The following is a 14,853-nucleotide window of genomic DNA, read 5'->3' as shown; positions in this document are numbered from 1 at the left end:
ACCCCTCTAAGAATATCAGCTTGTCTTTAATATGCAAATTAGACAAATAACTTTACTGTTTATCAGCATGTTGACTTATACACATAACCTTCAGCTTTAGATTGTGTAGGACAGCAGGTGGCTTTGTCCTCAGAGTCTAAGAGAGGCAGGCTTGTTGCCCTAAACGTGCTCCAGCCAAAAGGATAGAGAGGGTAGCAGCTTAATGTAGCCTAGGCTGATTTGCAAACCCCATACTGTAGTTTTCAAATAACTTCTGTTGATTAAAGCCATTTACCCAGTGACATCCTTTAAAACTGGAGTTACATCCTGGGGTAGTGGAATGAATGAGTAGAGTGGGACTTAGCCAACTTCCCCAAACCTATCAACTCGGTGTCGCTGGATCTCAGGGTTGGAATGGGGATGGGGTGGAAACACTGACCGTCTAGAGTGCCACCTTCTCTCCTGAGCAGTCTACACGGGCCTCGCAGACAGCAGACAGACAGACAGACATCAGTGAAGTTAATAATCGCCTCCATTATGAGCAGGGTGGTGGTATGAGTGTGCTAGGACTGTAACAGGGTAGCACAGAGCGGCTTAAACAACAACAATTTGTTGTCCCGCCGTTCTGGAGGCCGGGTGTTGGCAGGACTACGCTCCCTCTGAAGGCACCAGGGAAGGATCTGTTCCAGGCTTTTCTTCCGGCTTCTGGTAGTTCCTGGCCGTGGCAGCATAATTCCACGCTTCACCTGGCATTCTCCCTGTGTGTCTCTGTCTCTACAAGTCCATGTTCTTAAAAGGACGCCAGCCATACAAGATTAGGGACCCAGGCTACTCTAGTAACATTCCCAACAGCCTTATTTCCAGATACGGTCACGTGCTGAGGTACTGGGGTTAGGACTGCAACATGTGAATTTGGGGGACACAATTCAATCCGTAATAGGTGACCATACGTTGTTACTGTCCCGGTTGGGTCACTCGTGTAAGTGAAAGGGAGTGCCACTTGTCGTGTGGTAACTGGCACAGAGGCTGCTTGAAACGAGCCTGAATGTTTGGTCCCATTTTTCAGAGGTTCAGTGAGGTTGCATGACTTCCCAGAGTTACACCTAGGAGGGGATGAGCAGTATTCAAACTCAGAACAATCCGGTTCTGAAAGAGGAGGAAAAGCTCATGTCTGTAGTGGAAATTTCTGTATTATGACACCAGGTAAAATGGGGAGTGAATTTGTTATGCTCCATTTTCTAAAATTCCTTAGTATTATCTGTATTTCTTTCCTTGCTTAATCAGTTTTGGCTATCATGAAAGAAAATAATAATTCAACATACTACATTAGGTTTAATTAACATATAACTAACCTGATGACTGTAAATCTTCGATTTTTTTTTTTTCTGGCTCTTCTATTGGTACTTGGAGAGTAATACCACACGTAAAGCTCTGTGATACAAAGAGAATAGCTGTGAATATTAAATTAATTTATGATCGCTAAAAATTTGTGAAACAACTTTTCGTGTCAACCACTTTACTGTTTATCATGCTTTGTCTATTATCTAAATTGATTTGATTGTTAATAGAGAAATAGGAATTAAACATTTTAGCATTCTTCTTATCACTAATGTAAAACATTTACTTTGGAAATCTAAAAACTGACTTTGCTTTTCGTACTTTACGGACAAGAAAATGACAAATTATCTGGACTTCTGTGATGCAGGAGTTCAGCATTAGCGCCTTGCTGTTTTCTTCCAGTTCTTTTCTCTGTGTGTGCATGGTTGAAGGTTAATGATTAAGAAATCAGTTAATAATCGTTCCTGCTACTCCTCCTACTACTGCTGATGCTATGAATATTATTTTCATTCTTGCCATGAACTTCAAGGAAAAGAGTTCTAGAAATAGCAGAGAAGTGAAATTAATATGACTTAAGAGGTTAGATGTAGGGGGAAGTGAGTAAAAAAAGGGCATCTTGAATGGCTGTTTAAGTTTCTTATTTGGTAGCTGGATGATTGTGGTATAACTAATCAGGACAGGATATACAGGACACATAGGATCAGAGGATAAAGCTCATGGATGCTGAGTTTGAGTTGTTTGTGAGATATCCAAATGAAGATACCGGGGGGGCGTATGGATATCTCAAGACAGAGGTTCAACAGAGAGATCTGGAATGAAGATGAACACATATTATCGACTTAAGGGTAAAATAAAATTATATTTTCATCGTTTTTCAAATAAATTGGACTCTAAGCCTTTAATTTTTGTGTGTATGAAAAGCCACACCTTCCCAGTTCACAACCATAATAAAGTAAAGAATCCAGGTCGATTTACTTAGTGCAAAAGTTGATTTTGTCTCACAGAAGAGATTGGCAAGTCTGGACAATTCATTAAAGAGCCCTGTTGTCGTTAGTGTTACCATTGTTATTTTTAGGTTTTTGTTTTTGTTTTTTCTATCTTGGGTGGTTGTCATTCTCTCACAGTGCCCACTTCAGAGAGAGTTCAAAGGGAGTGACCTAGATGCTCCTCAAGGAGAGGCTGGGTAAGTTGCTGAGCTGGGAGCTCTGCTCCAGCTGCTTCCATGCGATGTTACTGCCAACAACACAGGGTTCAGAGAACAGGGCAAGGTCCCCTGTGCCATGCAGCCTCCAGGCCCAGGAACGTGGCTGGACATTTTGTGAAGCAACTGGGGAGAGGTCAGGGAGGGCCATGATGAAAAGTGACCATTGGATTGAGCCACTAGGAGCTCATTGTTGACCTGTTGGGGGCGTTCGCTGGCATAACTCGAGTAATACGTGATTGAACGAGAATGAGAACCAAATGGGATGTGAGAGAGCAGAGGATCGGCACAGTACTTGTCCAAAGGCCTGTCTCTGAGGAGAAGGAAATGCAAGAATCAATAAATGAAAGAATCAGTAAGTGAGTGATTCTGAGTTACTGTCCATTCTGAATAATTAGGCTTTGACCAGTGGGCAGCTTCAGATTCCTCCTGGAGATTAAATTTTGTCATATTTTTGTCAGCTTACAGTAGAATTTTTTAGAAAGTGTGATGTGTATGAGTATGCTTGCTTGTTTTAAAAAAATGGTTTGGCTGTTTTCTAAATAATAATCTCTAGATACAACCTCTGCTCAGTTATAACAGAAGATGGTTCTGTTTAACATACACCAATTTTATGAAGTTCTTTTGTTGTTGTTGTTGTACGTGGACATCTCACTGTGGTGGCCTCTCCCGTTGTGGAGCACAGGCTCCGGACGCGCAGGCTCAGCGGCCATGGCTCACGGGCCCAGCCGCTCCGCGGCACATGGGATCTTCCCGGACCGGGACACGAACCTGCGTCCCCTGCATCGGCAGGCGGACTCCCAACCACTGCGCCACCAGGGAAGCCCTATGAAGTTCTTTTAAAACTCATCTCCTTAACTGAGATAGACTATGAAATCTTTTATTTTTAAACAGCTTTATTGAGGTATAATTCACATATCATACAATCTACCTAATGTGTGCAATATATTGTTTTTAGTATATTCGTAGATATGTGCAGCCATCCCTACAGTCAATTTTAGGACATTTTCATCTCCCTAAAAAGAAACACTTTACCCGTTAGCTATCACTCCTGTGTTTCCCATCTCCACCCCCAGCCCTAGACAACCACTAATCTACCTTCTGTCCCTATTCTGGACTTGCATATGAAAGGAATCATATAATATGTGGCCTTTTGTGTCTGGCTTCTTTCACTTAGGATAATGGTTTTTTTCTTTTAATGTCTTTATTGGAGTATAATTGCTTTACAATGGTGTGTTAGTTTCTACTGTATAACAAAGTGAATCAGCTATACGTATGCATATGTCCATATATCCCCTCCCTCTTGCATCTCCCTCTAGGTGGACACAAAGAACTGAGCTGATCTCCCTGTGCTATGCTGCTGCTTCCTACTAGCTATCTATTTGACATTTGGTAGTGTATATATGTCCATGATACTCTCTCACTTCGTCCCAGCTTACCCTTGCCCCTCCCCGTGTCCTCAAGTCCATTCTATACATCTGCGTCTTTATTCCTGTCCTGCCCTGAGGTTCTTCAGAACCTTTTTTTTTAGATTCCATATATATGCGTTAGCATACGGTATTTGTTTTTCTCTGGCTTACTTCACTCTGTGTGATAGACTCCAGGTCTATCCACCTCATTACAAATAACTCAGTTTCGTTCCTTTTAATGGCTGAGTAATATTCCATTGTATGTATGTGCCACATCTTCTTTATCCATTCATCTGTTGATGGACACTTAGGTTGCTTCCATGTCCTGGCTATTGTAAATAGAGCTGCAATGAAAAATGTGATACATGACTCTTTTTGAACTATGGTTTTCTCAGGGTATATGCCCAGTAGAACTGCTGGGTCATATGGTAGTTCTATTTTTAGATATTAAGGAACCTCCATACTGTCCTCCATAGTGCTTATATCAATTTACACTCCCACCAACAGTGCAAGAGGGTTCCCTTTTCTCCACACCCTCTTCAGCATTTATTGTTTCTAGATTTTTTGTTGATGGCCATTCTGAATGGTGTGAAGTGATACCTCATTGTAGTTTTGATTTGCATTTCTCTAATGATTAGTGATGTTGAGCATCCTTTCATGTATTTGTTGGCAATCTGTATATCTTCTTTGAAGAAATGTCTATTTAGATCTTCTGCCCATTTTTGGATTGAGTTATTTGTTTTTTTAACATAGAGATGAATGAGCTGCTTGTAAATTTTGGAGATTAATCCTTTGTCAGTTTCTTTGTTCACAAATATTTTCTCCCATCCTGAGGGTTGTCTTTGTGTCTTATTTATGGTTTTCTTTGCTTTGCAAAAGCTTTTAAGTTTCATTGGGTCCCATTTGTTTATATTTGTTTTTATTTCCATTCCTCTAGGAGGTGGGTCAAAAAGGATCTTGCTGTGATTTTTGTCATAGAGCGTTCTGCTTATGTTTTCCTCTAAGGGTTTTACAGTGTCTGGCCTTACATTTAGGTCTTTAACCCATTTTGAGTTTATTTTTGTGTATGGTGTTAGGGAGTATTCTAATTTCATCCTTTTACATGTAACTGTCCAGTTTTCCCAGCACCACTTATTGAAGAGGCTGTCTTTTCTCCATTGTATATTCTTGCCTCCTTTATCAAAGATAAGGTGACCATATGTGCATGGGTTTATCTTGAGCTTTCTTCCTGTTCCATTGATCTATATTTCTGTTTCTGTGCCAGTACCATACTCTCTTTATTACTGTAGCTTTGTAGTATAGTCTGAAGCCAGGGAGCCTGATTCCTCCAGCTCCATTTTTCAATATCAAGATTGCTTTGGCTCTTTGGGGTCTTTTGTGTTTCCAAACAAAGTGTGAAATGCTTTGTTCTAGTTCTGTGAAAAATGCCATTGGTAGTTTGATAGGGATTGCACTGAATCTGTAGACTGCTTTGGGAAGTCTGGTCTTTTTCACAATTTTGATTCTTCCAATCCAAGAACATGATATCTCTCCATCTGTTTGTATCATCTTTAATTTCTTTCATCAGTGTCTTAGAGTTTTCTGGATACAGGTCTTTTGTCTCCTTAGGTAGGTTTATTCCTAGGTGTTTTATTCTTTTTGTTGTAGTGGCAAATTGGAGTGTTTCCCTAATTTCTCTTTCAGATTTTTCATCATTAGTGTACAGGAATGCAAGAGATTTCTGTACATTAATTTTGGATCCTGCTACTCTACCAAATTTATTCAGTAGCTTTAGTAGTTTTCTGGTAGCATCTTTAGGATTCTGTATGTATAGTATCATGTCATCTGCAAACAGTGACGGTTTTACTTCTTCTTTTCCAATTTGGATTCCGTTTATTTCTTGTTCTTCTCTGATTGCTGTGGCTAAAACTTCCAAAACTATGTTGAATAAGAGTGGTGACAGTGGGCAACCTTGTCTTGTTCCTGATCTTAGAGGAAATGGTTTCAGTTTTTCACGATTGAGAATGATGTGGGTTTGTCATATATGGCCTTTATTATGTTGAGGTAGGTCCCCTCTATGCCTACTTTCTGGAGCATTTTTATCATAAAAGGGTGTTGAATTTTGTCGAAATGTTTTTCTGCATAGATTATCATATGGTTTTTCTCCTTCAATTTGTTAATATGGCGTATCATGTTGGTTAATTTGCATATCTTGAAGAATCCTTGCATTCCTGGGATAAACCCTACTAGATTATGGTGTATGATCCTTTTAATGTGCTGTTGGATTCTGTTTGCTAGTATTTTGCTGAGGATTTTTGCATCTGTGTTCATCAGTGATATTGACCTTTAGTTTTCTTTCTTTGTGACGTCTTTGTCTAGTTTTGGTATCAGGGTGATGGTGGCCTCATAGAATGAGATAGGGAGTGTTGCTCCCTCTGCTGTATTTGGAAGAGTTTGAGAAGGACAGGTGTTAGCTCTTCTCTAAATGTTTGATAGAATTTGCCTGTGAAGCCATCTGGTCCTGGGCTTTTGTTTGTTGGAAGATTTTTAATCACAGTTTCAGTTTCAGTGCTTGTGTTGGTCTGTTTCTATTTTCTATTTCTTCCTGGTTCAGTCTTGGAAGGTTGTGCTTTTCTAAGAATGTGTCAATATCTTCCAGGTTGTCCATTTTATTGGCATATAGTTGCTTGTAGTAATCTCTCATGATCCTTTATATTTCTGCAGTATCAGTTGTTACTTCTCTTTTTTCATTTCTAATTCCATTGATTTGAGTCTTCTCCCTTTTTCTTGATGAGTCTGGCTAATGGTTTATCAATTTTGTTTATCTTCTCAAAGACCTAGGTTTAGTTTTATTGATCTTTGCTATCGTTTCCTTCATTTCTTTTTCATTTATTTCTGATCTGATCTTTATGATTTCTTTCCTTCTGCTAACTTCTGGGTTTTTTTGTTCTTGTTTCTCTAATTGCTTTAGGTGTAAGGTTAGGTTGTTTATTTGAGATGTTTCTTGTTTCTTGAAGTAGGATTGTATTGCTATAAACTTCCCTCTTAGAACTTCTTTTGTAGCATCCCATAGTTTTTGGGTTGTCGTGTTTTCATTGTCAGTATTTTCTAGGTATTTTTTGATTTCCTCTTTGATTTCTTCAGTGATCTCTTGGTTATTTAGTAGTGTATTGTTTAGCCTCCATGTGTTTGTATTTTTTTACAGATTTTTTCCTGTAATTGATCTCTAGTCTCATAGCACTGTGGTCAGAAAAGATACATGATATGATTTAAATATTCTTAAATTTACCTAGTCTTGATTTGTGACCCAAGATATGACGTATCCTGGAGAATGTTCCCTGAGCACTTCAGAAGCAAGTGTATTCTGTTGTTTTTGGATGGAATATCCTATAACTATCAATTAAGTCCATCTTATTTAATGTATCATTTAAAGCTTGTGTTTCCTTATTTATTTTCATTTTGAATGATCTGTCCACTGGTGAAAGTGGTGTGTTAAAGTTCCCTACTATGATTGTGTTACTGTTGATTTCCCCTTTTTTGGCTGTTAACATTTGCCTTATGTATTGAGGTGCTCCTGTGTTGGGTTCATAAGTATTTACAATTGTTATACCTTCTTCTTGGATTGATCTGTTGATCATTATGTAGTCTCCCTTTTTGTCTCTTTTAATAGTCTTTATTTTAAAGTCTATTTTGTCTGATATGAGAATTGCTACTCCAGCTTTCTTTTGATTTCCATTTGCATAGAATATCTTTTTTTATCCCCTCACTTTCAGTCTGTATGTGTCCCTAGGTCAACGTGGGTCTCCTATAGACAGCATATATACAGGTCTTGTTTTTGTATCCATTCAGCCAGTCTGTGTCTTTTGGTTGGAACATTTAATTCCATTTACATTTAAGGTAGTTATCGATATGTATGTTCCTATTACCATTTTCTTAATTGTTTTGGGTTTGTTATTGTAGGTCTTTTCCTTCTCTTGTGTTTCCCACTTAGAGAAGTTCCTTTAGCATTTGGTGTAAAGCTGGTTTGGTGGTGCTGAATTCTTGTTTCTCTTGTTTGTCTGTAATGGTTTTAATTTCTTTGTCGGATCTGAATGAGATCCTTGCTGGGTAGAGTAGTGTTGTTTGTAGTTTTTCTCCTTTCATCACTTTAAATATGTCCTGCTAATTCCTCCTGACTTGCAGAGTTTCTCCTCAAAGATCATCTCTAACCTTATGGTGATTCCCTTGTATATTATTTGTTTCTTTTCCCTTGCTGCTTGTAATATTTTGTCTTTGTATTTAATATTTGATAGTTTGAATAATGTATGTCTTCGCATGTTTCTCCTTGGGTTTATCCTGTATGGAACTCTCTTTGCTTCCTGGACTTGATTGACTATTTTCTTTTCCATAATAGGGATGTTTTCAACTATAATCTCTTAAAATATTTTCTCAGTCCCTTTTTTTTCCTCTTCTACTTCTGGGACCCCTATAATTCAAATGTTGGTGCGTTTAATGTTGTCCCATAGGTCTCTGAGACTGTCCACAATTATTTTCATTCTTTTTTCTTTATTCTGCTCTGCGATAGTTATTTTCACTATTTTATCTTCCAGGTCACTTATCCGTTCTTCTGCCTCAGTCATTCTGCTATTGATTCCTTCAAGAGAATTTAAAATTTCATTTATTGTGTTGTTCATCTTTGTTTGTTTGCTCTTTAGTTCTTCTAGGTCCTTGTTAAGCATTTCTTGTATTTTCTCCATTCTATTTCCAAGATTTCCTGTCATCTTTAGTATCATTACTCTGAATTCTTTTTCAGGTAGACTGCGTATTTCCTCTTCATTTGTTTGGTCTGGTGGGTTTTTACCTTGCTCCTTCATCTGCTGTGTATTTCTCTGTCTTCTCATTTTGCTTAACTTACTGTGTCTGGGGTCCTCTTTTCACAGGCTGCAGGTTCATAGTTCCCATTGTTTTTGGTGTCTGCCCACAGTGGGTAAGGTTGGTTCAGTGGGCTGTGTAGGCTTCCTGGTGGAGGGGACTGGTGCCTGTGTTCTGGAGGATGAGGCTGGATCTTGTCTTTCTGATGGGCAGCACCACGTCCGGTGATGTGTTTTGGGGTGTCTCTGACCTTATTATGATTTTAGGCAGCCTCTCTGCTAATGGGTGGGGTTGTGTTCTTGTCTTGCTAGTTGTTTGGCATAGGGTATCCAGCACTGTAGCTTGCTGGTCGTTGAGTGGAGCTGGGTCTTAGCGTTGGGATGGGGATCTCTGGGAGAGCTTTCGCCGTTTGATATCATGTGGATCTGGGAGGTCTCTGGTGGACCAGTATGCTGACTTCGGCTCTTCCACCTCAGAGGCTCAGGCCTGACTCCCGGCCGGAGCACCAAGACCCCGTCAGCCACATGGTGCATAGCACAGGGAACTCTTCTCGGGCCTCCGTGGTGATCTGCTAGTCTTGGTGGGCGTCCTGCAGAGGCAGGGGATGGCTGTGGCTCACCACAGGGACGGGGACACTGGCATCAGTTCTGGGAGGTACTCCTTGGCATGAGCCCTCCTGGAGTCTGCCATTAGCCCCACCAAAGAGCCTTTAGCCTCTGAAATCTTTTTTAAAAAACAAAGTATCAGCGAAACCGTGATCCCTATAGTGTGTAGTAAAGTGACAGAGCAAATTGACTGATACAGAATCTTTTTAACAGATTCTTAAAATTAGGAGATTTAATTTGGGCTCAAATATTCAAAGGAAAAGGGAGCGAGCGTGAATGTTGCTTGTTTCTGAGTGCTGGAATTGTTCTGGGCTCACAGCCTCTCCGCAGGAGGGAAAGCCTCGTCCACCACCCTGAACTGCCCCAGGTGTTGGCCCTGCTGTGCTTGAGCCTTTTCTTGGCAATGCAGGAGTGTGTGTGGTGGCCAGGATGTGGTGCGGGAGGAGTGACGGTACGTGCCTGCTTTGCTGCTTTAGATTTTTCTGACGGGAAGCTTTCCTTTATCTTGTAGGTGAGCGTCCCTATCAGTGCCCTTACTGTGAAAAAGGATTCAGTAAAAATGACGGGCTGAAGATGCACATTCGTACTCACACCAGGGTAAGATTATATTCTCTCTCATTAATATTTATTATAAAATCCATACTTATTTTTAAAAGTTTTGACTTTACCTGAGAAAATAAAGGTGGTATATCCAAAATCATGTTTATATTTATGATGAACATTTTGGGGATAATTTTTTTTTTTTTTTTTTTTTGCGGTACGCGGGCCTCTCACTGTCGTGGCCTCTCCCGTTGCGGAGCACAGGCTCCGGACGCGCAGGCTCAGCAGCCATGGCTCACGGGCCCAGCCGCTCCGTGGCATATGGGATCTTCCCAGACCGGGGCGCGAACCCGCGTCCCCCGCATCGGCAGGAGGATTCTCAACCACTGCGCCACCAGGGAAGCCCGGGGATAATTTTTTTAGACACAACAATGAAAGAAACAGAAATTGAAACTCCCAAAGCATCCCCATTCTTTGAATTGTGAACCAGTTTTTAGGAGTAATAGGAGTTATAAGTGACAAACTGCCAAGTAAATAGAATGTAGCATTTTAATACTGAAAAATATAAGGATGCTCTCCGGCAGAGTATTTGCCGGTAATGCAAATGCCAGCGCTGCTTGAACAGAGGTGCGCCTGTCAGCGTGTGACCATTAATTAATGCATGTGAGCAAGTATATTTGCAAGAAAGACATTAAAAATAATTTGAATTATCACGGGAGGTGGCAAACAAGGAAGGACAGCTTCTTGCTCTACAGGGCGTGCCCGGTGCCGTCTTTCATTCTTTTCTCCGAGGTTGCCCTTTGTGCTGCTGTCACACCTCTCACTGGACTATCGTCATTCGGTTACTTATGGCTTTTTCAGACTCAAGCATCTGCCTCACATGCTATAAAAATAAAGGAGTGGCTCACCTTCCATGCAGCTACATTTCTTACCTCACTGTTCAGTTTAGGACACAATTAGATACTTTACATGAACTTTCCACTTGAAAATTTGATGTTATTTTTAAATAGCTCTTCTTGATTTTGCTCTGCCCTATCTTTTTGCTGCATCACCTTTCACACAGCTCTATTCAGCTTGGTCTTTTAAAAGTGCTTATGGTCTGTATGTAAATGCCATATTTTTTTCAAATTTTAAGACACATGCCTAATCCTCTTAAGAGCAATTCTAATTTAGGCTTCTCCTGGATTTCGCTTTTTACCTGAGCTGTAAAATGAAACTTTAGAGAAAACACATAATAATAATACCTTTCCAGTGTAATAATATGCTAGCGTTCCACTTCAGTTCTGTAGGCCATAAAAGATAACCTCTGAAGTCCTGTTAAGAAAATACTCCTCTTTGTGGTGGAGGAGAGAGGAGGCTTCTGTGCTCATTAGAACAAGTCCACATTGCGTTTCTCATATGATATAAAATATCATATTCATAGTATATGGATATTAGGAACTGAAGTCATGGCTAAATATAAAATTCCTTCATAGACCATAAAGGACTAGACAAATGTTACTGTTCACAACATGACTTAAATGGACATACTCAAAATATTTATTTCACAGCGAGTCCTGTTAAAGAGGTTTAAGTTAGTTTAGTTTAGAAGGTGGTTTTATGTGTGTGCAGTTGTCACAGTAGTACCAGTAATGGGTTTTAAAGATATCAACCTACAGGCAAAGGAGCCCTGGTTTCTCTTATCAAAACTCATGAGGTTAACCAAAATCTGGTACTCTATAATTATACCTCAGAAGAGGCTGTTCAAATTACTGCAGAGAAAAAAATTACCTTTTGGGTTTTCTCAAGAAAGGGTGATATGATATTTCCAATTCACCTATTTTGGCTTTTACTTTGTTTTAATATAAAGTTTATTAATGAGAATAATACTAATAGTTAAATACAAAGGCCACTAATCACATGCCAGGTACTATATTCTAGAAGTTCACATTTATTAGTTCATGTAAGCACAACAATTCATTAATGCATTTAACAATGCACTTAAGCCTCTACAAGGTAGGTATTATTATGATCTCTTCTTTAAAAATGAAAAACTGAGGCACAAGCAAGTGAGTAGCAGAGTCAAGATTGGAACCCAGGTAGTTCGGCTTCAGAGACCACCCCCTCACCTACTATATACACACTATATGCCTTTTATTCAATTAATTCCATTATTTTCTCATTCCACTGACTCTGATATACTTTCCTGTATATTTTCAAACTGAGCAAACTGCAGTAATGAACCCAGAAGTTCATTTAAAATTTATTTAAAAGTCTCATGTTCCTTTGAATATTTGGGCCTTGAGTCCAGGATCCCGGAATGCCTCAGGGTGTCCAGGTGCTGGTGGTATCTTTTTAGCAGCTCTCAGGCACTGACTTCACAAAAAGAAAACAAATCCCAGCCTGTGACTAAGGGAACAACACCAGAGAAGGCCTCGACTAGAAGCCCCAAGATTTTAGACAGAATCCCATACAATTAGTAGAGAGTACTAGCAAAGGAAGAGGGTAAAAGAGGTGCAAAGAGGCCTTTTGGGTTTTGCTTCAAACCCTTTTTAAATTTTTCTTTTTTACTCATTATTTATACAGACTGCATCATTTTGATATGCTATTTCCTAAGCATTACAGATATTCTTAGCATATCAGTGCAACTTTTCAAAAGTTAGTTAAGGTTATTAGCTAATGCAATCAAATTAACATCAAGAACCAAAAGACACTTTTCGAAAAGCATTGTAGAGGAACAGTCTCTGAAAGCTGATATTTTTCCAATATTATTTGGGTTTGTAAGACTCAGTTCAAAAGATACCATTACGTTTGGATTGTAACACTTTTCAGTTTCAATCTTTTATTCACCTTACATTTAGTATTTAGATAGCGCTAAATCCAGACATTTTTTTTTTTATCCTTATCTCAAAAGCTTTTAATTCCGTTACAACAACAACTGTATCATTCAGCAGGTTGCGTCTTTGAGAAGTTTTGGTGAGACAACACAAAATTGCATGCCACGCCAGCCCCCAGATTTGCATTCTGTGAAACCGCACAGATGCCTTAGGGAAGGAACACAAAGTCCTTCACTTTGGGAATTATTTATTGGATCCAGCAAGGGCCCCAAGTGTGGGAGATGATTTTGCTAAAAATCTAAATTTTGCTCAAAGGCTAAACAATCGTTAGTCTTTCCCGGAGAGGCCAGGACTCAAGGCGAGGGCAGGTAATTTATTCATTTCCTACAATATATTCCCTTTATTTTTGGCTTCCAGCCCTTAGACTATGATGTACTAGATATGTCCTTCTTTATTCATCCTGCTTATATTTCTGGTTTATTATTACTAAATTTGGGAAACTTCTCAGCTTTTTTCCCCAAATATGTCTTTGGTCCCTTTCTATTTCTCTTTTTCTAATAAGGTGCCAGTTACATATGTTAGAATGTTTGATATTGTCCCATAGCTCTTGGTAGTTCTGTTTGTCTCTTTGTATCTTTGTGTTTCTAATGTCTGATTTCTCTTGGAGTGTTTTCAGTTTCACGGATTCTTTCCTCTACTGTGCTCAGTCTGCACATTGAAGGATTTCATCTTTGATATCATCATGTTTTTCATTTCTAATATTTCCACTTGGCTTTTTAGAAATGGCTTCCATGTCGCTGTTGCAGTTGCCCATTTGTTCATGCATGTTGTTCACCTTATCACTGGCGTCTTTGACAGTATTAATTACACCATCTGGGCCATCTTCCAGTCTCCTTGTGTCCTCTATTCTGCCTCTCGGTAACGGGTTGGGTGAGGGTTTGCTTTTTGTGTGCCACACAGAATTTTGATTGAATGCCTATTATTGCGTGTGGAAGAATAGTATAGACTGAGGTAAATACTATTTATGCCTGGAAGTAGGCACACCTCTTCTTCTGCCAGGCCCTTAATCCGAGAGGTTGAGCTAATCCAGTAAGTAGTTACGATGGCTTTGGGTTATGTTGTTGCTATAGTTACCATAGGCTTTCATCTCCTCCCCCGGTGGTCCGCCATCTCCATGATCTTAGTGGGAGGCCTGGAAGGCCAGGGGATTCCACGGTGGTTCTGCTCCCTCATCAGGTTTTAGCAGACGCTGCATGTCTTTGCCTTTGCCTGTCGGCTGGTGCTTGTTACTCAGCACTAGACCTGTGTGGGGTCGGGGGCAGGCTTGGTGAGCTTCAGTGAGGGTGTTGGCCTTGTGAGCAGTTCGTTCTCTCTCTCTGTAGGTTCTCTCCTCCTCCACCTTCTCGCTTGGGTGATGAAGGAAACAGCTTTTGGGAAAGAGTAGGGCCTCTTTAGGGTGGGGTTGGACAGGTTTCTTAGTCTGGACGCTGTGGCTTCAACCAGGACTTATAAAACAGCCTCAGTGATCATATTAATATTCCCGGGACTTTTAGGCTTGGAGATGCTCCAGACATAGTTCCAGGACCACCACCACCCCCACTACCCCATCTCTGTTGTCTTTTGTCTAAAAGGTCTTCTTGACCACCCTAAACTATATCTGAGGTATAAATGTCATTTCTTAGCCCTTTACGTGTAATATCTCAAGTCCATTTTAGTACATTATACTTAGAAACTATAGATCACCTGAAAATCATGGACCTCAGGTTTATATTGTTTAGACACATTGAGCCAAAACACTCCCTGTCAGTGAGTTAACTTAAGTGCTCATAAGTATCCATTTTGTAAACATTAAGTTCAAAGAAATTGTTTTTTGTAACCTTTTACCACAGAAAGCTTCATGTCTTGTTTAATCACTTTTGATGTTCAACATGGAAAACACCTGGACCAATTTGAAAGTTATTTCAGAAACCTTGCCTTTGGAACACCAGTTAAAACACCCAGTTGGCTTACACAGGTTTCAGGGTTCTGGGATCACAGCTGAGTCTCCAGCCTTGTTTGTAGGAACACCAGATTAGTTATTAAAAATATTAGAATGGAATTAATTGCCAGTGGTTACAAGTAATGGCAAGTCTCTT

The 14,853-nt window shown here is 39.8% G+C and overlaps 1 protein-coding gene across 3 annotated transcripts in view; it reads left to right on the top strand.

Moving 5' to 3' along the window:
• PRDM5 (PR/SET domain 5) overlaps positions 1-14,853 on the top strand; it is a 202,102-nt gene that overhangs the window by 143,650 nt on the left and 43,599 nt on the right. For all 3 annotated transcript variants that reach the window (XM_059066317.2, XM_067036583.1, XM_067036584.1), the window contains exon 14: positions 9,874-9,959. In XM_059066317.2, coding sequence (XP_058922300.1) covers positions 9,874-9,959 — 86 coding nt within the window. The remainder of the gene's footprint in view (positions 1-9,873; positions 9,960-14,853) is intronic.

This window comes from Kogia breviceps, chromosome 6 (assembly GCF_026419965.1).
Source record: "Kogia breviceps isolate mKogBre1 chromosome 6, mKogBre1 haplotype 1, whole genome shotgun sequence".
Lineage (NCBI taxonomy): Eukaryota > Metazoa > Chordata > Mammalia > Artiodactyla > Physeteridae > Kogia > Kogia breviceps.
Note: the sequence above shows the minus strand (reverse complement) of the source record. Positions and strands in the feature narration are given on the sequence as shown.